This window comes from Sander lucioperca, chromosome 11 (assembly GCF_008315115.2).
Source record: "Sander lucioperca isolate FBNREF2018 chromosome 11, SLUC_FBN_1.2, whole genome shotgun sequence".
NCBI lineage: Eukaryota > Metazoa > Chordata > Actinopteri > Perciformes > Percidae > Sander > Sander lucioperca.
The window spans coordinates 22,835,591-22,861,427 of NC_050183.1; the positions used below are offsets into that span (position 1 = coordinate 22,835,591).

The 25,837-nt window shown below is 40.4% G+C and overlaps 1 protein-coding gene across 5 annotated transcripts in view; it reads right to left on the reverse strand.

Moving 5' to 3' along the window:
* Positions 1-10,075: 10,075 nt before the first annotated feature.
* Positions 10,076-25,837, reverse strand: part of pde4ba (phosphodiesterase 4B, cAMP-specific a) — a 211,801-nt gene continuing 196,039 nt past the window's right edge. For 4 of the 5 annotated variants that reach the window (XM_031284039.2, XM_031284040.2, XM_031284041.2 and 1 more), the window contains 8 exons: positions 20,134-20,227; positions 16,410-16,693; positions 16,137-16,301; positions 15,428-15,527; positions 15,150-15,304; positions 14,908-15,030; positions 14,049-14,231; positions 10,076-13,925 (listed from right to left, as the gene is read on the reverse strand). In XM_031284039.2, coding sequence (XP_031139899.1) covers positions 13,488-13,925; positions 14,049-14,231; positions 14,908-15,030; positions 15,150-15,304; positions 15,428-15,527; positions 16,137-16,301; positions 16,410-16,693; positions 20,134-20,227 — 1,542 coding nt within the window. In that variant the 3' untranslated portion in view covers positions 10,076-13,487. Of the gene's footprint in view, positions 13,926-14,048; positions 14,232-14,907; positions 15,031-15,149; positions 15,305-15,427; positions 15,528-16,136; positions 16,302-16,409; positions 16,694-20,133; positions 20,228-21,099; positions 21,699-25,837 lie in introns of those variants that run through there. The other variant, XM_031284043.2, reaches the window with a different exon arrangement.

Here is a 25,837-nt window from a genome sequence, read left to right on the forward strand (position 1 = left end):
AGATAAACTTAGACCCCTTTTTATTCTGTGCAAACTTGGATGTACTGCGGCATGTTGGAGACTTCTGGTTCACAGGTTTCAGAGCACTACTGAATGTCTCAGCAGACGTTGACAGTGCTCTGGTTTCAATAGTGGCTAATATCCCCAAAATGCTGCCAGGTGTGTCCACCTGTTCTCTCATTGCTTTCACAAGCACAATGAGGACTCGCCGAGGTTTTTTAAACAGGCTGTCAGTGGTGTTTCTCTGCACCCTGAGCCACATCATCTCTCCTCTAATTGGCTCGTGGGATATAAAAAGCCACATGTCCATCACGGGACTGATTTACTTGCTTCACTTACAAGGTCAATGCAGCCTAGGGGGTCCCAAGACGGTCATTATGTTGCCTTTTCCCTGGAAGCCACTATAGCAACAACAAAAACTGACAACTGTAACTGCGGATTTTTGTTTGTACTAATACATTATATGAATTTGTTTGTTTTGACTGTCTTCATCAAACAGCTTTGCTTATAGAAGATGCTTTTTTCCTTCTTTTGTTTTATTCAATTCATTTTCTTGAAAGAGAAAAGGTCTTATGAAAAACACTAATAATCTTTTTCTTTACAAAATGATCTGCCAATCCCGTAAGAAATCTCGATAACTCTCCATGCAAATTAAAATCAATTGCCAAGCTTGTCATCTTTAACAGCGTATTCCTCTGAGAGCAGCAGCAACAGTATTTGACCCAGCTGGGCCTACAGTCAGCTATTAAGCCACAATGACGCAAAAGCAGGAGCCACATGATTTGCATGAAAAGAGAGGATATTTAACCATTTGCGGCCATAATAAATGTAATCTGTTACTTAAAACCAACACTGAAAAGATTATTGAATGTACCCTGTATGTGCTATCTCTCACTTAGATCAGATTCTTAGCCACTCTCTGCCAAGTTATAAAATTAGTGCAAGGTGTGAATTCTTGAAAAATTACAATGCTGCACACAGACAGCAGTGGGTTGCTCTTATTGTAGGCATCAACATATACCTCTGGTCCACCTGCTTATTATGTGCACTCCTGATGCTTCTACTGACATCAAAGAAAAGAAAAGTTAAAAGTTATCATACTCACATACACTGTACTGACAAATGTATATAATATGCATTCTTTTAGCTTTTAGAGGCATTTGATGGCTGGTCATTACAAATATAAAATACAAAATGAAAAAAATTAAATAGGCTACCTTGCTTTGTCTTGAGATGATAATAGGTTAAAAGGTTCACTTTTGTTCAAGCAAAGATGTATTTTAGGTTGCTATGAAACACCAGCACAGCTCTACATAACTCACAGAACAAAGACTCTAAGAAATCCACATTTGTCACTGCACCATTGTGAAATAAAAATGTGTGGGCTCAGGAACCTTACAGTAAATTTAATTACCCAACATCTCAATGAGGCCTTCGTCTATTCAGCTTAAAGGAGTTACATCAGCTGCCCTCTCCTCCCTTGTCCCTATCACCTGTGTGTGTGTGTGTGTGTGTGTGTGTGTGTGTGTGTGCGTGTGCGTGTGAGTGTGCATGTGTCTTTCTCTCTTTGTATCAATTTATCTAAGTTTAAATGACTTAACTGTTGCAGCAGTAACTGACTGCACATACTTTTACCTTACTTTTGATGTTTTTAATACATGATTGGTAACATTAAAAATAATCAGACCTGTATTTATATGAGTATGAAGTATAACAACTATAAAATTGATTTCAAATGTGACAGTGAAAATGTGTGCCTATGTATTTTTGTATTTTTAAAATTAAAAAAACATGACCCCGATGTGGTGAGATAATACTTGTGCAGTTTTCCTTTATTTCAGGAATTTATAGAAATTAGGGGCTGTATCTTGAAACTAGATGAGCTCAGGTTGATCATTGCACTACTATCAAAACAATAACACTTGACATATTGGAAGCCAGTTTGTATTGGAAAGCGTCCGATTTGTTTGGCTTATTTCTAAAAAGAGAGATTTGAGATATGACAGATTCATGAAGCATACACACCCACATTCTCTCTTTTCTTTTCTGCGAATGTCTCTGTCATTCATTTACATGTAGAGGATACAATGGGGAATGTTTGAGCCTTAAGCTAATTCCCTATTATCTCCCAGCTAACCATTTTCTTTCCTTTGCTCACAATGTCTGTCATCTTCTTCTTTGTGCCACACAGGGGAGAAGTTAAGTGGTGTCATTTTCCTCAACTGGTGGGAAATGTTTTGCTCTCTTTTTAGCTTTATTAGATTACTCAGCCTTCCTCGTGGACCGCCATGCCTTTGTAAAGCAGTGACAAGGGAGGGCACGCGTCCCAAATGCCTGTCTCTTTCTTTCATCTTTTTTTCTTTCGTCATATGCACTCAAGTTCATTAAATCAAATCTCTTGCATTTACCTGGGTTATGTCAGAGGCAAGAAGAGGAGACTTCCACAGTGGGAGATGGGAGTAGGTGGAGGTGGAAGGGAAAGAGGAGAATAGAAAATATTCGAAGCGAAGAGGCATGTATATATGAAAAAAAGGATAAGACCTAAAAGATGAAAATATAAAATGAGAGGAGCGCAAAATGGGGGAAAAAGATGACAAACCTTGGTGATTTAAACAACTCATGATTTTTTTCTTAAAGCAAGCAAGGGCAGACAGCCTCACAGCTCTTAACGTGGGTCACAATGAAATTAGATATGAAAGCTCATGGATGGAAATTACACAATTCTCTTACCCATGTTGTTAAGCTTTTTTCAGATCAGGTTTAAAAATAGTATACTAAGTATGTTGAAATATTCAAATATACAATTTTTTTCTTACCTAAATACTTATATCCAGTTTGGAAAATGCATCTCTGAACTCATTTGCTAAAAAGCCACAAGAAATAATTTAAGACTTTAACACCTGTGATCACTTTGCAAAACTAGCCTCATTATGTTTTTATAGATGGAAGTTGTTGCGGTAAATACAGTTAAAAAGCCAATTACCATCATCAATAAATGTATTCCATGGGATGTTTCCCAAATAGTGGAGCCTATAAACCCTCTTCTTGGAAATATTGCTTCATCAAGCCTTTATGCATTTTCACCCTGGCTGTGTTAAGTCCCACATTTTAATAATGTGGCAATTAAACAACTTAACTTATCAGCATCCGCATCCTTTCCAGTTAAAGTTTGTAAGGAGTCACTAGGTACTGCAGAAGAACCGGAGTCAGGTTGACAGTTGAAACTAGAAAGCATTCACACAGTTCATACCTTTATGGAGTTGTTTTCCTGAATTTATTTTAAAATTGCATTTTAATTCAATGGATTAGCATCTGGAATAGCATCAAAATACACATAGCGGTTCGGCGGGGGGAGGGTGTATAGCTCAGCACCCCTCCTCTTCTCTGCTTCTCTTAATAGTCGTCCAATTCATCTACCAACCCTTGTAGGGCTGGCTCAGGTTTGCCTTGAACCAGCTCATAGTCATGCTGCTATAGGTCTAGATTGCCAGGGGACTTTCTTTGACACACTAATCCCCTCTCTCTTTCCATCTGTGTGCATTCATGTCCCAGAAATGCTTGTTACTAACTTATCTCCGGGGAGCTTATTCCCGGAGTCCTTATGTTTTCTTGCTTTGCAGTTTTCCTTGGATTGGGGTGGCACCAAAATCATGGTTGCAGCTGCTGTCGTGGTCTTGCTCGACGCCCTGCTGTGCCCTACTATGCCCTGCAATGCCCTGCTATGCCGTGCTATGTCCTACTATGCCCTACTATGACCTACTATGACCAGCAACGCCCTGCTACGTTGTGCTATGCCCTACTAGGCCCCGCAACGCCCTGCCTCGCCCTGCTATGCCCTGAACTGCTACAACTATTATTTCTAGTCATAGTTCCACTAGTCTTTATCCACCACCTTGCCGCCGGAAATTCCGCCGGCATAACGCTTCCTTTGTGATGGAATTCTAAACTCTGGTGGATTTATAATGACTATGGTTAACTGCTCCTCAGATCTATGCAGGGTAAATCCAGACAGCTATCTAGACTATCTGTCTAATCTGAGCTTTCTGTTGCACGACTAGGTTTAGCGCGGCCCGTGATGATTGTGATTGGTTTAAAGAAATGCCAATAAACCAGAGCGTGTTTATCTCCCATCCCGGAATGCTGTGTGGACTAGCCAGACCCTCCTCCGCAGCGCTGTGGAGGAAGGTCTGGCAAAGCGAGACTATAGTTCCACTTTATTGTTGCTATAACTGTCACTGTTCATCATTCCAACTGCTATAATTGTTATGAATCATATTTCTCTATATCTGTATATCTGTATCAGTGTCTGTGTCCAAACCGGCAGAGACAGATGCCGGCCACAAAAAGCTTGGGTATGGGAAGTTGTTGGGTCTTTGTAAATTATAGAGTGTGGTCTAGACCTACGCTATCTGTAAAGTGTCTTGTTATGATTTGATACTAGAAATAAAATTGAATTGAATTGAAAAAATGAATTAAATAATCAGGCTGATTGGCAAATGGTTGGCGATTTGGAGGATACCAAATTGAAATAATAATAATAATAATAATAATAATAATACATTTAATTTATATAGCGCTTTTCATATATATATATATATATGTTAGGCCTTATACATTCATTTGCATATACAATTTCAAATGAGTCAGACTCATGACCACTGACTTATGTCCATTTAAATCTGTGTTGCTTTTGCTCCACCTGTAGGTGCAATGGGATCACATTTTTCAAGAATGCGCAGGGTTGATATGTGCACCTGTCATCTAAATTTGGGTACATTTGCCTATTGCCAAGTCAGCACTCATCTTCAAACGACAATGTTAAAAACAACAGACAAAGCCAGAAATCTTGGTGTAGTCATGGACTCAGACCTGAATTTTAACAGCCACATTGAGACAATTACAAAGTCAGCCTATTACCACCTTAAAATATATCAAGGGTTAGAGGACTTATGTCTCAGCAGGATTTGGAAAAACTTGTCCATGCTTTTATCTTCAGTAGACTTGACTACTGTAACGGAGTCTTTACAGGTCTCCATAAAAAATCAATCAGACAGCTGCAGCTGATTCAGAACGCTGCTGCTCGAGTCCTCACTAAGACCAAGAAAGTGGATCACATCACTCCAATACTGAAGTCTCTACACTGGCTTCTTGTGCCTCAAATGATTGATTTCAAAATACTTTTGCTGGTTTATAAATCACTAAACGGTTTAGGGCCAAAATACATTTCTGATCTGCTACTACACTATGAACCACCCAGACCTCTCAGGTCGTCTGGGACAGGTCTGCTTGTTGTCCCCAGAGTCAGAACTAAACAGGGGGAAGCAGCGTTCAGTTTTTATGCTCCACATATCTGGAACAAACTCCCAGAAAACTGCAGGTCCGCAGAAACTCTCAGTTCTTTTAAATCAAAGCTAAAGACCTATCTTTTTGATGTTGCCTTTCTTTAAATAACGTTCATTTGTTATACTGAAGTTGCATTGATGACACTGTATGACATTCTATAACTGCTCTTTAATGTTTAATTTCTTATACTGCACTGTAACTTTTATTCACGTATTTTATCTCTCAGTTCTTTTAATTTCTTATACTGCACTGTCAATTTTATTCTTGTCTTTTATCTAGTGGTATTTTTGAACAGATAACGGACATATTTCTGAGAATTTCTCCAACGCGGGTGTGACATAGATAAGGACCTGTGGTCGGAGAAATGTTTTTTTTTTTTTTTTTTTTTTAATCATTTTTACCTGCACTTTGATGTTTTAATTTGCTTTGTTTTTTTTTAATCGTTTTAAACGATTAATGTTTTATGTAAAGCACTTTGAATTGCCCTGTTGCTGAAATGTGCTATACAAATAAAGCTGCCTTGCCTTGCCTTGCCTATTCATGAGTCAAGTCACTTTTATTTATATAGCCCAATTTGCCTTGAGAGTTGTGGCAGTTCATGACAAATAGACCACCCCCATGAAAAATTGTTTTGGATTATCCAAAATCTGATAAATATCATTTTCTCTGGCTAATTTGTGTATATTATACTGTAGAAGGAGTTTAACCCTTGTGTGGTGTTCATATTTTTGTTACACAGCCAATGTTCCCAGGTCTGGTGGACCCACCACATTATTAGGCTTTTAAATCAATACAGCCATAATAATGTATGTAAAAATACTTAACAGATGTTTACTTGAGGTCAATTACCAATGATATATACATCATTTATGGTTCATATTTGCCATTTACTCCTGTGAGATCACATTTATGATCATATGATCATGTTCGTTTTTTGTGAGAAAACAAGGAAATTCAATTATAAAAAAGGTAAAAAAAATAGAAACAAGATTTTTGATCATTATTGGTGCTTATTTCTTAGAACTTAATCAGAACAGGTGAACGTGCATGAAATGTAATAATTTTGTAACTTTGTGTGGGAATAGCAGGCGTGAAAGGGCTACGAGAGAGAGAAAGCTATGCCGCAACAGAGCCTCATACTTCGGGAAACCAGTCATGACTTACAGCTGGCGATGCCAACTAAAATCAAAAGCAATTTGCACAATATATCTGAAATAATTTTACCGATGTAAAACATTTGTTTGTAAGTTTATTTGATTAGGACAATGCACATTAATCAATATTTCCACAAACTCGCCAGTGTTAGCCAGTCGGCTAATTTTCAACTGTAGTCCTAGTATGCGTGTCTTTATGGTGGGAAGAAACCGGAGCACGTGGAGAAATCCCACACAAACACGGGGAAAAACTTCACACGGAAAGGCCTGGATTCGAACCCAAAACCTTTGTGCTGTGAGGAAGAAGTGCTAACCACCAAGCCACCATGCTGCCATAACTTGTTAAGTTTACTTACTCAATGGATAACTGTCCATCTTGTCCCTCTGGTCTGGGTCGCCATCTCCAATTTATTTTCGGGACATGGAAAACAGTTTCCCTGTTCATCAGGGAGGGGGAATCTTCAGACTGCACAAAACACTGCGTCTCTTGGGTGTTGCGACACAACAGGTCCCACTCCGTGCAACACAGATACTCCTGTTCGGTGGCCATAGCTTCACAATGTCTGCAGGTACACCACCAGTTTCCCGAAGTATGAGGCTCTGTTGTGGCATAGCTCTCTCTCTCGTAGCCCTTTCACGGAGCTCCCGCAGCTCTTCGTTCAATAAACTGTCTGTACACTTACAAAGTTCTTTTTTGCTTCGGTTAACATGTAGGGACCCTCACTATGCTACCGTTGAAGTTTGGTGATATTTTGAGCCTTTTTAGTGGTATAAATAGCGATTTGTTTTTACTTTCCCTGTGCCCTGAATACTAGCGTTGTAAGCTAATCAGCGGTCCGCACTAGCTTCGTTCAAGCTACAAACACAATCAATTTACATGAAAACATGTCCCAGAGAGCGACAGAGTGGGTACACATCCGTTATTAACCCCTATGTTCGTTTTGCGCCGGAATTGTCCTTTAACTCAATGATAGTGGTCATCAATTTTAAACTTTGTATCTCCTAAAAAATGATTTGCTGGCCATTCAGGTAGTCTGACATTATCAATGACGAGATTACATGACCACTGTATATGTTGGGAAGAGGTCTTGCAAAGCATCTGTAGTGTTTGTGTGTGCATATATTTCAACACGTGTGTGTGTGTGTGTGTGTGTGTGTGTGTGTGTGTGTGTGTGTGTGTGTGTGTGTGTGTGTGTGTGTGTGTGTGTGTGTGTGTGTGTGTGAAGGCCTTATGTCACATCAGGACAGTCCTGTCAGTTTGTGTGTGGGCAGTGGTGCTGAGTCTGTGTCACACTGTGTTCCCGTCTCAGCACATTAGCGCTAGACCTCCTGTGATGATGCAACAAAGTAGTGACATCTAAGAGAACGAAGAGTAACATAATACACAATACTCACTTTAGTAAAGAGTAGATGTACTATTTCAGTTTATAGTCCTGAAGTTTGAGGTTGATGGGTTTTTTCTCACAGGAGGGGTCAGAGTCTGCTAACATTTTGTGGCTTTATTATTATTTTTGATTTAGACCAACTGTGGGAACTTATACTTGACTTTGAGAACAGAAACACAATTGAATAATAATACAACCTCAGACTCAGTATTCCTGTAAAAATATCACGTAAAGTATTCCTGTCAAATACAGTAGGGTACTACTAAGTCATGTCTCATTGCAGCACTCTCTTGCCCATTAGAAATCTGTAAGACACATCTAGTCTTGTAGTGAATGTATTTGGCTTTTGGGCTTTTTGTTGGAAAAAAACAAGCAATTAGAAGACGTCATCTTGGGCTCTGAGAGTTTGTGATAGGCATTGTTTTCACTTATGTGACATGTTATAGACCATTGATTAAAACTTTATATATATATATATATATATATATATATATATATATATATATATATATATATATATATATATATATATATATTTGACAGATGAATCAATAATGAAAATAGCTTGTAGTTGCAACAGTAAATCGGCTGCCTCTTATTTGCTGATGTAGTTTCGCTATGTTGCAGATTAATATCTTCACGGGTTGTGAGATGCAGTGGATGTTTTTGTGATGGCAGTGTTGTTTGGTCTGTAAATTGGTTCACAGCTCTTTGGTCAGGTTGGGTGTCAGCAGCAGCACAGACCTCAAGAGGCCACTAGCAGAGATTTTAGACTATTGTTGGTAGCTACTGTTTTACAAACTAGAGGCTCTTTTTTTCAGCACAGGATCCAGGTGCTCACTATATACTAGAGGTCGACCGATATGGGTTTTCTCTGGCCGATGCCGATGCCGATCTTTAGAAATCAGGGTCAGCCGATTGCCGATTAATGCTGCCGATTTATTTTGGCCGATATTTGGCCGATATGTGCTTGTTTTTAAACCTCTATTTGAAAGATAAAATGTAACACTAATATACACAGAATTTCTCAACAAAAACATTTATTGAACACTTCACCAATCTACACTTGTAGCCTATACTTCATTTAAAAATGTATAATGTAAAAACATACTGTAGCCTATATTGTATAAATAATGTATGAAAAATATATAAAATAAACAGGTAAGAAGAAAATAAACATTGTCAAATAAACCTTTCAATGAAAAAATAAAGTTTAGTGCACTTAGCAGCATTTATTAAACTTCTGAGAATACAAATCTGCTTCACAGAAAGTGTCATATTATTAATCTCAACACTACTTCCTCCTAACTCCTGTTGAATCACATAAGACTAGGGCTCTCTAAAGTCACTTCTTGTTCACCTTGTTTGTTAGATCATTGTTCATTTTAAGTGTTTTATCTGTGTTTTGGGGATCCTACTGTTAGCCTACATGTCCTGTTACACTCATTAGGATCTTATCTGAGCAGATTTCTGTCATTCAAACAACTCTTAGTTGTAATTTAAAACTCATCCAGCTAATTTAATAAAAGTAAGGGTTTTATTCGTGCTCGAGTCCATAGATGCAGTTAATGGATACAGGAACGGAGAACTGAAGGCTCTGTTAGCAACGATTAGCTCCGTTAGCGGTTAGCTCCGTTAGCGGTTAGCTCCAGTTAACTCCGTTATAGGAGTGGATGAGACTGCCACGGACAGGGGTAACAACCATACTCTGATAAATGATATTTGGGGAGCTTCCACAGCGGTGTGGCCGTTTTGTACGGTTTTATTAGTACAGTTAATCCCAAGGCAAGAACACCAGCAACATGCTACTGCTAACGGTAGCGTCTGAACCTGAAGTGGCTGCGCGAGACACACTGCGCAAGAATTCACGAGGGGAGGGGCTGGAGGCAGCTGGTCTGGGCGCGCTGTAAAAAATGTCGCCTATTCATGTTTTTAACACTAGGCTGCCCGCAGATGCGCCTGCTTATTAATCGGCTTGATATTGGCCGATGCCGATTATGTAAAAAATTGCCAAAAATCGGCCGATTAATCGGCCGACCTCTACTATATACAGTTTTGTATTGGGACACAGCCTAATGAAACCCAACAAACTTGTTGGAACCCACCAGAAGCATGATTGTGACCCAATTTATTGTTCAAATCCAGAGTAAAGAAAACTAGGCTATGAGGGGGAAAAACTGCAGAGACAGAAGGAATATATTCATGCTTTGCTTTTAATCACTTAATAGAAAATGTATTTCAGATTTATTCTTGAACACAATATACAATATATTACCATACATTGTGTGAAACATTTAATAACCCACCTGCAACAACTGGCGGACTTGAACATATTATTGACAATTTAAAAAAAACCCATCTCTCATGCAGATAGTGCTAAATCTGACTAACCATTTTGAAACAACTAGGACCAAAAAAGCTTGAACATAGATAAACAATGTTAATACTGACAAATTTGAATTTCAAAACTGCTAACAAGTTTGGTCAGAAAGAGTTCACACATTAGCACAATCAGTTACATACGATCATGTTTTGTTGTTATTTCAGAACGATTCACGTCAGTGCCGGGTGTATTGTAGCATGCTACCAATACCGTCCCCGTGTTATCTACTTTTACATGAAGTGCGTTAAGTGTAAAAGGAGACAATCGCTTTGTGTTTGTCCATCAAACCTGTATCTATCTGGCCTCATATATCAGCAATCTGCATTCAAATGCTGGAGCTTAGGTTGTGTGACAAGCTGCTGAGAGAAAATAAGCTATTTGTCTACTTTGATACCAAGCATTGACTAGGCTTCTGTGTTCCTTAGCTAGCTTGTATGTATCCTATATCCAAGCACATGTAGTTTAACATGTCCTCTATGTCGCCTCTGGGTTACCAATTTGCTGCTGTCAGATGAAAACCTTGTAGCTTCAAAAACTCAGTTGAACCAAAATTGTTTTCCATTAAAAAAAAAAAAAAAGTATCTAAGAAATGAAATGAGGACATTCAAAGTCTTCTCTATTCTGGCTATTATTTAAGAAATGTAACTAAGCTTACATTTCACAGAGAGAGAAACAAAAGTTTTCAAAAATACGAAAACATACCATGATATTATGATTTCAGGTGATGCCAGAGTGGGAATATTTTTGGTTTAATATTCATGCATAATAATCTTAATATAAAGTATTTAACTGTCTTGTCTGTGACATTTCATTAAAAGATTAACTTTTATGTGAAAATAAAAAGTCAATGTTGTAGTTACAAGGTTCTCATGTGACAACAACAACACGTCTCTTTAGCTGCTGCTCTGCTGGGCTCTCAAAACATTGTGCGAATATATACTTAGATATATTTATATATATATAAAAAACAATATATAATACATATATAAAAAGACTCTAATCCAGAGTCTTCTACACATTAGACACCACCACTTCCAGGTAATGCAAGTGCATATAAATTAAAATAGATTTTACACTGAACCAGTATTTCTTATTTACAAGCTTAAAGTATAGAATAAATACACACTGTTATAAACAGCAAAAAGGACCAACTTGAGCTCCTAGCGACAAACAGTAGAGACAAAGGTATGGAGTGATGGGATAAGGCCTGATGACAAAGTCAACACATCCAAACACACACACATACAAAACCTTCCATACATACATACATACATACATGCTGCACACAAACGATTGCCACTTAAGCATGCTGGAGTGAAATTAGATGAAGTACCTTTTGAGTATACCAGTAAACCAATGTGAAAATGGGGAGATGTGATTATAGATGCAACTAGAACATCCATAAAATCTGTCGTGGAAGCCACAGGAGCAGAAATGTAAGGTCTGCAAACCATTTTCAGAAACACAAAGAGGCGTTTTTTTGGTCTGTTTCAAAACTAGAGCACCTAATTATCATCTCTTTTCTGATTTTTTTCCGGTATAGTCTGCCATGCTGAATCCAGCAATTCCATCTGTGCCAAATCCCAATAACCCGACTGTCCTGGAAACCTGATACAGCCGAGGGGGAGAGTTAAAAAAAAAATCAATTGACGTCAATGAGCAGCCGCTGCACTTGAGGGATTTTTATTGTGAGGAAGAAATAGCCTGATTGTTTTGGGGTCGTGTCCGTGGAGCCCAGAGGGGTTTGTAAACCATGTGAATAGTGGCGCTGATGAGGGCCTGAGAGCACCTTTCAGCCAGGCAGCTGTAAGAGCACCTTTAATCATTTGGTCTGGGCCTGATTGCAGAGGGGCAGGGGGGCGTTACATCATACAGGTCTGGGTTCAGGACCCGTTCTATCTAACAGGATTATTAAGACTGCAGCATACCTGTGGGCTAAAAATAGATTCACTGCTGTTGTGAATTTCGTCCTTGGCAGACTTCATTTCTGATTTTATTATAGATCTAAGCAGCTTGTTGTCATGAGCTGTTTGTATTTCTGCTGATTTCACCTTGTGGTAGATTCATGTAGGTTATGAAGGTTTGAACTGGACTAACCTCTTTTTCACACCAACAACGATTGGATGCAAAAACAAAAAGACAAAATCGTACATATGAAATGTCCCAATAAATGTACACTGAAAATTTTGCAGGAATATCTGAATATCTGAATATCTGGAATATCTACCATATAGTTGTAAATGTAGGATTTCATATCCTTGCTGAGATTTTGCATTACAAGTTCTGTTGTGATAAGGTAGGAAGCCCCCAATGGTCTGCAGACCAGAGAAAATATGATGTATAGAGAGATGGAATATGAAAATAGATTATGTATTTAAGTGTGACTGTGACATTCATTGACCGACATCTGATAGAGAAAGCAACAAACTAAACATGTAACATGAACCATGAGTGAACCATAAGCGTCTGAATTCCACGTGTAAAACATTGTGCTCAGATTGAAAAACAAATGTGACAAAATGTGCGCAAAATGTTAATGGTTCCCTATTCAGATGAGTTTGTCCAAGAGTTGTTTGTCGACATTTGTTTGGATTTCTCTATTGCCCAATACATGGAAGACTGTTCTCTTTTTAACATATAAAAAAAGATTTTGCTCTTTCAGATAGGAAAAAAAACATTTCACAGACATACTAGTGTGTTCAATAAATAAAAAACTATTATAAAGACAATAGTAAAAAAAGGCACACAAAAGTCCTTTGACAAATGGTACAGGAAAAAAGTAAACACTTTCTCTTGCTATACAAATGTGTCTCCATCAGTAGATCTTACTCTATGCTACTTCTAGATCATATCATATCTGTAAAAAAGTCTTAAGGTACAAAACTTCTCTCAGTAGTGTCAATGTCCATTTAATGCCAGTCCAGAAAAGAAAAGTAACTATTTCCAAAACTGGCCGAAATCCTTCATGTTCCACACTCAGTCTTGCCTGTCCATCAAGACTAAAATGTTCGCAGTAATTATTTCCTGAGAACTCTGAAGCCGCCTCACTGAAACTGTCCGTCTGTGTCTGGCTTCAAACACCCAAGTGCAAGACGCCCCTGTGCGGGACCAAACTAAGCCCTTGCTTCTGTCGGCTTATTAAAAAGCACAGCTGCAAGAGGATCTCCCCTCTTTTGCCAAAAAAAACTTTCAAATCACCACGTGAGCCTGATGATGGAAGCCCTATGTGTCTGTGGGCGACGCCTCGTGTGTCACGATCTCTATTGCTGGCTCCATCATGCCGCCCTCCTCAAGCTCCTGACCGTCCAAATAGTCCAGGGGAGGAGAACGAGAATCTCCTAGACTATCCTCCTCCTCTTCTAACTCTTCTTCTTCCTCCTCGTCCTCCTCCCCTTCGCCATTTTTCTCTATTCCATCCAAGTCCTCCTCCTCCAAGGTGAGCTCAAACTGAAATTTCTCCCCGCCTCCCTGACCTCCAGTCCCTCCACTGTGTCCGTGCGTGACCTGGTCGTAGAAGGGTGGGGAGGGACTCTGGGGGATCATGCTTTGGTACCAGTTCCTGTTGTCCTCCAGGGTGTCCAGAATGTCCTGGGCGTCAGGGTGGACTAGGTCGGCCCAGGTCTCCCACAGAGGGTGGACAATGTAGTCGATGAAACCCACCTGGAAAGGAGTAAGGAGGCAAATTAGAACTGGAATTGAGATTCTTTAAAAGATTTGTTGCACATATGTGAATTTATACATCCTCGTTGTGCATAATGCAGTTTTATGTCCTTGATTGCCTACCTGGCTCTTCTCCACCGAGGCTGTGTGTTTATCACACATAGGGCTGATCTCCATTCCCCTCTCCCTCTCTCTGTCTCCTTGGTGGAAGAACTCCTCCATTATCCGATCAGTCCACTGACGATACAGCTCCAGGGACTTGGTGGGGTTACTCAGGTCAGCACAGTGCACCATGTTACGCAGCACCTAATGAATAATACAGAATTGCAATTTAGTAAATGCTTGTATTGGGCTCAACATTTTCAGTATTTTGTTAATTCCCCAAGAAATCTCTAAATGTATCAATGTTCATTATTTAGTGGAAATTAGATAACAAATCAATAATGTAGGTTCAATTATACTTTAAGAAAGCATTTGTAGTGGAAAGAAGCTGTAGTTTCCCGATGCATTTTTTAACTGTTCTAGGTAAAATCTTGTACAGCATCAAATCAATATTGAGAAAAGAAATCCTGATTTTTTTGGGGGGGGTTTCTTTTGAAGAAAATTTGTCAAATCTGGAAACAATGAGCCTCTCCAATGTACAATCCAATATCTTGAAATCAATACAGCCAAGTGTGGTAAATTACTTTACAACAATTAGATTTAGGAGAAATTAGATTCTCGTAGAACCGGCATTTAAGGCTAATTCTATAATGTGCTTTGGAGTGAGAAAAGGTGTGACGGGGGGAGCAGAGGTAAGCTATGTAGGAGGCAGGCTAATGACCATTGGCTGAATAACCTCCGCCAATGCTGGCTTTTGATTAGAGCTATTAGAGCAGTGTGTCCAATCACAAACTCCCAGTCCATATAATGTAAGATTTTTTGTTTTTTGCTGTTACCATTACTATTAATACTTTTTTGTTTGGCAAGAACCAACGCCTACCTGCATCCTGTCGGTGTAATTGTCCAGCAGCAGCACTCCAGAGCTTGTCACCTTCTTGGTCTCCACCATAGTCTTCAGATCAGCCAGCAGACTCATGTGTTTGGACATGTCAGTGGCCAAAACCTGAATAAAAGAGAGAGAAAACACCCCATCCTCAGCATCCGGATCATTTGAACAGGTGGATTGATTGAAATTGAGATGACAGTAGAAGGGAAAAGAATATGAATCAGGATACATCTTACCATGTCGATGATCATCTTGCGGAGGGACTGTCGCTGCTTCTTGGTGAGGTTCTGGAAGATATCGCAGTTGTCTTCCTGTAGTAGCTTGAATCCCACAGCCAAGTGATGGTTCTCCAGTACAGACTCATCATTGTACATTAGCGCCAGCTCAGAGTCTGGAAAGGTGTTAAAAAGAGATATTAATATATATTTTATTAGCTTGTTAAAAGCACCAATTTATATATTTTAAAACAAAGCAACAAATTAACTGACTCGTGATGAGTAATGTTTTGACTTACTGGTATTGATTAAGAATTGGTTTGATACTCCAGGATGGTCAACATCATGGATAGCTGCAGCAAAGATGGCTGCTAGGATCTCAAGATCTGTAAAGACCGCCTGAGAAAGGGTGGAAAAAAAGATCATTTAACTTTTTTTGAAGATAAAACAAAAAAATACCAGAAAAAACAGACCACTTAATAAATTTTTTCTCAGTCAAGTAACAAGCTAGCTGTCTGCCTTTCTGCAAAATGTAACTGTGAGAGAGTATAACACTGTGTCTGCTGGCTTTGATAAATGAATGATAAAGAGCCAAGAAGAGTAAATCAGAAGCTGAAGTCTGGGGCGTTCTGACCTGACTGTATCCTACTAGCTAAAGAGAGCTGTGAGAACATGCATGTAGGAAAAATCTTACAAATAAGGCATGGAGGGACAAGTGTTGGAGGAAAGAAGGGAAGTTCCCTGAGTAAGGGGAGGAAAAGATGATTAAATGGAAGGATGTTGAGCTCTTCAAAGCTGGTGTGGCTATCCAGGAAAGTGGCACATGAGGTGATGTAAGAGCTAACTCCTCTAATTTAGTTTTCCTTTATTTCTGTGGATGCACACTGGTACCCAAATCAGAGGGAATTCTTTAACCTCCAGAGTTAAGAAAGATCTACCCCAATTAGATAACAAAGCCCTGATGTGAGGTATTAAAAACAGAGTTCAATCCTTTATATTATAACTTACATCCAGGGCTGGAGTGGAGAGGAGGATGTGTGTAGATTGGGCTACGTCGGCAGCGTGCAGGCTGTTATGGTAGGCCACATCTGAATGGTAGTGATCTTCCAATGTCATCATGTAGGCCACCAACGTATCCACGGGGATCTTAAATGTCTTTAACAGGTCTCGCTCCTAGAAAAACGACATCATAACAACATTTAGGAATAATTTGAGTAGTAATCAAACAACAATTATGTAAGTGAAGACACAGCAGAATGCAGAATTTCGGACACTTCTTACCTGGAAGATGGCGTACATGATACAGGTAAGAGGCCTGCTGTGGGAGTACTCCGAAACAGTGAAGATGTTCAGGCCCCACTTGTTGAGGTCCTCCAGCTCCTTGGACAGCAGCTCCTCCTTATCGGTCTTGACGCCGAAGCGTGATATGCTGCTGCCGGAGAGAGAGGGCCCATGGGAGACCTTCTTGACTCCGCTGATCTGTGTCATCAGCTGCTGCTTCTGCTGCTTCTTCTTCTCTCGTGTCTTGGATGTCGGCGACGGCATCTCCATCTCATTCTGTTTGTCTGAGGGAGGGGACAATAGAGATTTGTTGTTTTTAGTGTGGACATTGTAAGGAAGAAGTGGTTAAAATTCCCTGTTGACCTCATACAGCATGAGTCTAATAATTTAATCTACTTCTCAATAACAACTGAGAATCAATGGCTGCCCGAGTGCACTTGCACTATAGAAACACCTAGCTAGTTAGCTCCTGAGGGATTTATTGATTCATTCATTCATCATCTGTGCCTCCATTCATTTGTTCATTCATGCTGCCCTGTCTTCCTCGTGCAGTCTCTCTCTGAGCTCCTACTGTTAATTCGTCTCTGTCCCTCTTTCCCCCCCCCCCCCCACCCGTCTCTCAGCAGGTGGCTCACATCTCATCTCCTGTTCTTTTCACTCTCATAGGTCAGTCCATTGACAGACTGAGAGCTGGGGCACCTACACAGTTAAGGCAGCTCCATAAAGTCGGCCCTTCAATAAGCTGCTTCATCTTCCGCAGCTTTATCAAATCACATAGTGTAGAGTGGGATTTCTATGTTTGGTTTATTTCATTTATAAGTTTCTTCAACCACATTTAGTGTGGCCACAAAAAAGAATGTATGTAAAGCAAGTATGAAGTCCAAAAGTACACCAAAAACCTTCAAGGCTTTCATGTAATATTCCTTTAGAAAAAAACTATTATAAATAATATGCCAGTCGTCACACTTTATCCAAAAATAAACATATAGAAAACATGCCAAGTTTCCTGTAATAACCAATTAGGCCATTGTGTTTAGTGCAATCACAGAAGAATTGAATGAAATCCTGCAGGGACTGACTGGCTATCGGCACAAATGTGAGCTGCGCACTGATCTATCAAGCCACGACTCAGCTCATTGCTGGCCTATCAGCCTTCCCCTGTGGAGGGTTATTCAATTACCAGCTGTAATTCAAATAATCACTTTCACTCTCACTCTCACTCTCTCTCTCTCTCTCTTTCTTTCTCTCACACTGTTTTCTCTGCTTTTCTCTGGGTCTCTCTCTTCAGTCCCCCAGTGGTAATTGAGAATGGGCAATTAAGCGCTCTCAGACATGTGTTGCGTGGGAAACAAGGGGAAGAGCAATATATTGCCCTCTAATTTATTACAAGCCATCATTATCACCACTGCTGTGTGGTGTTTGTGTGGCATGTTAATGTGTGTGAGAGATCAGATTGTGAGACGGACAAGTTTGTCATTCCTATCATCCATTTCTACATAAGTAAGTGCCAATATACGCCATGCACTCTGTTTCACAGTTGACTTGATACGAGTAATAAACTGCTCAGGAGGTTTTTTGCACAGTTAACATGATCCTGGTATCTATGTTCCACCAGATGAAGCCTCTCTCTCACATTTTGGCCTGTAATGTGTCAGCCGGACATGGGCAGTCCTTTTTATTTGTTTTTTCCTCCCTCTGTTTTCACTTTTCTCTCCTTTGCATTTGGCTCATCTTATCCTTTCTTTTTTTCTCAATTTAGACACTGATTTACAAAGAAGAATTAAGCAGCTGAAGGAAAAATCTATTGTATTTTGCTCTGTTCTTTCTCTCCAATTCTCCCTTCTTTCCTCTACTCTGTCACCTCCCACGTTTATTTCGATTTCTTTTTCATCCTCCTCCATAAGCTCTCCTGTCAGAGACGCAGATGCAGAAGGGAGGTGGGGGGGCTTTTTGGGGCAATTTCTTTCAGTGTATTCCCTAAACTAGGTGTGTTCTGCTGCTGGCCGATCAAAGGGAATTATGACAGAATTATGTTGCGAGGACAGCTGTGGTGGTGGAAAGGCACAAGTGAATGGCCAGCATGCTGTTGGCCAACAATCCTTATATAGATAGAAAGTCAGAAATCCTGGTCTGAAATGGCCTGCGATGAGAAACTCTGGGATCTTTATTTATCTAGGGAATTATCCAGGCTCCATGATCACCGTTTAAACAGTCAACAGTCTGCCTTTCCATCAGCTGAAAAATTAAAAACCCAGATACAATAAAAATAAGAATGACCTCTGCAGAACCAGGCATATGGCAGGAAAATGTAATTTCTTTGAGTCGGAATGGATGATTTTATAATAAATAATTAGAAAGCTGAAATAAGTGCATTACTGACGTGATACTAATCTTAATGGATGGAAGGATTAAACTGTTTTACTGGTCAGCTAAGGCCAAACCAGACCAGCCGTGTTCCTCGGGCCACCCCCTCCCCCCACTCTTCATTAATGTTCTTTCTTTCTACCGCCAGCAGGGGAATCCTGTTTCTTTATCGAAGCGATAGTCATCTCTGTCTGGAGAAGGTGAGGGAGAGGTGGGGGGACAACAAGGTGTCCCTGCTGACAAAGATGCCCTAAGACATGAGTCATGGAATCTGCCGAGCTCATCTCCCTGCCAGCAAAGGGGGATCCTCTGCACCTCTATTTTCTCCCTCACTGCAGTCAGCTCCCTCCCTCCCTCCCTCCCTCCCTCCCTCCCTCCTTCCCTCGTTTGCGTCTTCTCTCTCTCTCTCCTCAACCCTCCTCGCGCTTTCTATGATCTGGCCGTGAGGGATCCGACAACCGCACTACAACGGATCAGGATGCCAATTGATCGGAAGCACAGTGTCTATAAATAATTAACTTAACTACGTCTAGGTGCATTCTGTCTGCCTTATCCTTTTTGTTTGTCAATCTATTTCCTTTAAGTCAATAATTCACGTCTATCTACTTTCAATTTTAGATGTCCTCTAGCTGTCGTCACGCTTCTGTGGAAATATCACATTTGCAAAAAGCCAACTTTATACCTATTTGCATAAATTGGTTGATTGTCCCACTAGTGTTGGTTTCAATATTTATTTATTTTCCCCTACAGTGACTTAATTGTGTGGTTTTTGAACCAGGGTCATGAAACATTTTGTACATATGGGTAACAAAAATAGAAGAAGACATGTTTTTAAATACAATATAAATACACATATATTTAGCTCACGCCATATATTCTCAGATCTCAAATGTGCAACCCACACTGACAGCATCCAGTTCCAATCCACTTACTCCAATTCTGGCTAACAAGCTCCCTTGTCAGTCAAATGGCACTTTTTACAGTAGCCAGCCACCTTAAATACCTTTTTGTCTTTTAATTCTTTGGAAAATTTACATTTCTTACATACATTTTTATGGCCATTTTGAGCCTGATGCCATAAACATCTAGACAAAGCTTAATGGCGCAGTGTTTTATGGTACGCCCCCACAGAAAAGCCTGCCAGAGCAACTTGCACAGCTTACCATCATGTACTGAACCTCCACAAAAAACATTGCAGCAAAACAGAGAAGTGGTGATCAGTGTGAGCTTTGGATATTTGTATTTTTGGATGTATTTTTGGGTCATAATGTTCTGTGGTGATTTAACGTGGATTCTAAAAACCAAATTGGTGAATTTGTTTGTGTGATTTTGAGTGCATGTACACAAGACTTTCATTTACCTAGGAAGGTGTTGGAGATGAATTCGGAAACCTGATTGCCAGACCGACTCATCTCAGATAGGTGCGTCAACTCCCGATTCAACATTCTCTTGAACTGCAAGAGAGAAAAAGGAAGAGGAGGGGAGCGAGAGAAAGAGAGAGAGAAACAATTTCGTCAGTTTCCAGTGGGGGAAAACCTGGGCGAAATCATGGTACAAGATTCCATGGAAAATACAGCAGTATTCAGTTTCATTGCACTAGTTAAAGAATATTATTTAATGACAGCATAAAATCAGTGGGGGGGGGGGGGGGACATCTTATTTCCTCCTTCATTTTCCCTGAAATTAATTAGGGTGCGGATCATTACTTGTTTTACCAGTGTGAAAGCCATCACCTTTTAATACCACTCAATTCATGGCCAGCAACCAATTTACAGTCTTATTACATTGAATCACATTTCTGGGGCCTATTTAGCTATTTCACTTGCGTCAGTGTGCAAGAATTTCAATGATGTCAAGAAGAAAATCTGCACACTGCTCCCTACATTCCTCTTTGTTACATTTTGATGATTTTCGTGTACTTTTCATATTATGAACTCTTTAAATAGATAAAATAGATGAGGGAGACTGATGCATTTGACAGTACACAGAGACCAGGGCACTGCAGTAGCAGCTGTTTATGACAGACTGATGCATGCGCGTGCACACACATACAGACTAACACACATATACAGACACACAGAGCTCTGCAGAGGGCTCAAGATGGAGCCTGAGCCAAACAACACTATTCTGTCAGACCCCCTCCCTCACCATGATGGAAATATCTTTTGGTGCAATTAGGCTAGCACGGTAATCTGAAAAGGCTACACAAAATCAATATCAAAATGCCAAATATCTATAGAAATGGGCCTCAATGCAACCCAGCACAGAGAGGTACAATGAAATGGGTGCGTTATCCCGACAAGCTACGTAGATAAGCGCCACACACCTTAATGTAACCCCAAGACACCGACAGCAGGTAATTGGCTTCAGGCATTTTGGACCCCGTTTTCTCGTTCCTACACAAAGCCAGAACTGTAATCCAATAGAAAAAAACAGAGGCAGACGAACAGGATTCTTTCAGCGCCAAAAAGGACAAAAAATCCCTTCTTCTCTCCTCTTGTGATTTTCTTTTCAGCAGCTAAGAGAGCAGCTTGATGATGGCTCATTGTCCCTCTCAGCAGCAGAAAAGGGCCAGCTCTGAGTCTCCATGCCTGGGGATTGATAGTTGAATAGATAGATGTAGGAAAAAGTAGGCGCTGTAAACAAGCTAGGTGAGAAGGAGATCCAGCAGGCTCGGTGGTTCGACTGGAGCAGCAGCAGCTGGAGCTTTGAGCTGGGAACTCTCAGTGCACTGATGAATTATGGAGGAGCGAGGAAGGGAGGAGGGGAAAATGACAACGATGGAGACAGGAGGAGGAGGGAGTGAGGCAGCGATGTTCATCTGACTGGAGGGGGGGTTCCTCCACTGGATTTGTCTTGCTTCGCTGCTCTCACTGCTGTAGCGCTTACTCCCCCTCCTACCCTGCTCCGCTCTCTCGCTTTCTCTCTCTTTGGTTCCCTCCCTCCCTTCCTCTTCTGTCTCCTTTCCCCTGCTGTAGTCTGCCAGCCCCAGCAACATGCTCTATTCAGAACACATGATTTGACAGAAAGTGGGGAGAAGGGGGGAGCCCTAATTATGGCTTGGCATTGGTGTATAAACCAGGTTGTGAAGGGAGGTTTGAGTGACTGACATAATATCCAGACTTAGATTTCAGATGTAAGAGTTGCTCTTTTCTCTTGTTTTCCAGCTGTGCAACCGCTGCACAGAAATCCCATCCTTTTCAATTCCCAGCCCCTGTAATTCCCTCTTAAGGCATTTTTTGTCAGCCATTGTGAAGGAATGTCATGGAGCTGTACAGCTATGCCTTCCCTCTACAGTAAAACAATGAGGGTTGATAGAGGGGATGGGGCACGTTTTGAGGAATGTGAATGCACACTGACTGTATTTTTATCGCCATTATCTCTCTAATCATCCTCTCCGTCTTTTGAGTCTTCTGTTGTCTCCTGACATCCCCCATTGTGGAGAACTCATATGCCTGTTCATTATCCGCATCCTATAATATTATTATTATTAGATGCTGTCAGGGTGTCTGTGGAGGGCTATTTTTAACAACTGAGAGACAACCACAGAGTGGGGAAGACGGTCAGAGAAGAGAAAAAAAGAAAAAATAAGAAGGAGAGATGGGAGATAATTGCATCCTTTCCCAATTTAGGTGACAACAACCCACGTTTTTCTCTTTCTGCCTGTGAGTAAGTGTTTGTAGGCCAATTACCAGAACACTGCAACGCCATGGCAACAGCATCAGGCGGCCACTGTAGGGCTGTTTTGAAAGGAGGAGAGGCTTCCCCTTTTCCTTCCCAGGCAGACATGTGGTGTAGCTGCTGAGCTGTCACGAGGACACACCACACACATCGCCTCTGCTCGCATCCACCGTTCTCCCCCTCCTCCCCTCCATCTCTCCCTCACTCTCTACCACTTACATGTCAATTTCTCTCCCGACTGCCACTTGCCAACACGGTCATCAATCTCTCTGTCTGTCTGCCTCGCTGGCAGAATCAATGGGCTGTCCTTGGAGCAGGTGTTGATACTGCTGCAGTGTACAAGGCTAGGGCCACCTGACTGGAAAATACTGTTACATCAGTACCACCGGCCAATTTTGATGGTGCCGCTTGCGCTTTTTGTCAATTTTGTCATGACTTTTGTTTGTGAAACCCCTCGAAAATATCCACAGTTCTTGTCACTTCAGAGCCAATCCAAGGGAAACTGTAAACAGAAGTTCCCAGAGAATCTCTCAGTCCAACGTGTTTGTGTGCGTACGAGTTGATGAGGGGGGGAGATCAAAGCTTCCCCGAGAGGATCCCGGATTATCCTCCCACTGAGGGAAAGAACCAGAAGCAGGGAGGTGGTACACACCCGCAAGAAAAGGGAGAAAAAAAATAAATAAAATAGAGAAACAGAGGAGGCAGCTCTTTATATAATAGCTCACTGCATAATATATAAAGAAACCAGAAATAACAGCGGGGGATGTCTCTCTGCAATGTGTTGAAGAGCTAAGTTTCTCCAGGGGCTAAAGAAATGATGCAGAGACGCACGCACGCACGCACGCACGCGCACACACACACACACACACACACACACACACACACACACACACACACACACACACACACACACACACACACACACACACAGCAGCCTACAAAAGCTATTATCTACAGATAAACACAGTTAATGCTGATATGTGGCATGTTTTACACACTCATGCCCATATGTTTCTGTATGAGTGTGTTATTAACATTGTGTGTTTGATGTTATTGTTCTTTCAGGGGCAGAAGGGAAGCCTCTTTACCTCCTACTGACACCATGACGCTGGAGGAAGATTAGCCTCTCGGAGCTCTGTGGGTATCTCTTTCTCATATACCCACGTACTATATACTGTATCTATTATTTGACCCATTCCCTTATCTCATCTTAAAGCGTCTTTTCTGTCCCTTTTGTTTGTGTGGTAGATTATTTTTTAATTGCCACAGTTTGAAATGCTTAAACGTGCTACAATTGTCAGCTAAGGCCTGAATCACAAGAACAGCTTCTTTCTTGTCTAAATTCTTGCTTAAAATAATTTTCAGTGTGGTAAAGTGGAGTGGTTCAGATTGAAGTTGTGCCTTTGAGCCACTAGTGGGTGCACTATGCTCTGCTGTAGAGCAGCCTGCTCAGTGTTCAGAGAAAATTGACCTCTCAACCCTGCAGTGACAGAAATGCACAACCTGACTTATGGATAAACCCGTTAAAATCCGCTTTTTCTATAAAATATAAAAACAAAAACATTTTTGTGAGGAAGTCTTAACTAATCTGAATTTACAATGATGAGAGTGAAAGTTTTGTAGAGAAAAGCAATTACACTATGAGGTTTTTAACCCTTTCAACCTCAACATTACATTTTTCATTTAACAACTCATAGCTTCAATTAAAAAAAATCCTGATTACCATGAAATTATGTATCTTCTTTACCATCTGAATTTTCTTATTTATATCAATTTATCAAGATAATCTCATATTTACAGTATGCAACGTCGCTGACGGTGACTTATGCAATCATTCTTTCTTCAGCAGCAAACCTATGGTGGTTGTGGTTTATCTCCTCCTCGCTTTGGCAAAAATATGACGCAGGGCGGTAACATTGGCGCAATGGCAAAGACTCACAGTGACATAACTCTGTAAAGATCCTACCTACGTATGAGCTACAGATGATTCTGAGAGACGGCCTGACAACCTCTCACTTCCTCTGACTCACTCACTCATGTTAGTGTGTCTGTATGAGAAAGAGTGTATTCCTGCGTATCGGAACCTATGCAGTAAGATGTATCAAAAAAGAAAGGTCAGCTTTAAGAAACAGAAGAAAAAAACAGAGAAGGATAAAAGTAAGTAAGTTTCTCAGTTAAGTGATTCATTCTCATCACACCCAGCTGTTCAAGGCCTCAGAGTCAGATGTGGTGTGCAACACCATTTTTGGCTGGAGAAGAACAGTTAACAGGCTGCACAACTGTGCTCACTTGAATTCTGGATGCTTTGAAAGCACTCCCATGTAAAATATCACAGAAGCAGTATTACACCAAGAAGAAATACTTGAATCACCAAAACCTCTAATAGATTACTCAACACTCAAATGAAAGTAACATTTTATCATGTTAACAAAAGTAATGGCATGTATCCCTCTAACCTTTGTGAAAAAAATTCTCAAAAAGATTTGCCTTTCGGGCTGCATCCCGTTTGAACAAACTGACCATTGAGCAGCATCTAACCACTTTACCTTTCTCATTCTCCCCAGATGACCAGTGTTTGGCCTCAGTCAGAAAAAGAAAACTCTCCAGGCTTTGGTACTATGTTTAGAAACACCACTTAACACCTGGCTGGGCCTCATGTAACTTAAATCCATCCAATCCTTTTGCTTATTAACTCAATCACTTCCCTTTCTTTAGACAACACTAGACTCTTTGAGAGAAAGACAAACACACATGCTCAATTTTCCTAAGATGCTTTTTGCTCTACACGCCTGTTTTCAAACAGTACATGTAGCCACACAGTTCAACAAAATACCAATTACTATTGTCTATACTGTAGGTCACATAATAACTCGATAGGAAATCATTTTAACATTGTTCCAAGGAGAACAAAAGGGTATGCAATTGATAGTCTCTAGAATGCCTGTGTCATCTTTCGATCTCCACACACTGGGATAAAAGTTTAAGTAATCCCACAAACTTAAGTTGTAACTGCAGAAAGACAACCTTAAAATCCAGAGACAGACATTCCATCGATGATCTGCACTGAATTAAAAGGATGATGAGAGGTCTCAGTGTCTTACAATACAGCCACACATCTAAATTGAGCGTCATATGAAAGGATGCACAAGGGTTCTCAAAAGCAGAATGCATGCACCACTGCTTGTTGCATGAATCTGAAAAGTGTGTATGAATATAATAATTACTAATAAAAAGTACATACATATAGCTGTTAAAAATGTAAAATATACACTTCTGTAAGGTACAACTACAACTACTAAACATCACATGGACTACTTTCAAAAGGGAGAAAAACTAAAGCACGCATTTAGCATCCACAGCAGTGAAATGTTAAAATCCTTTGA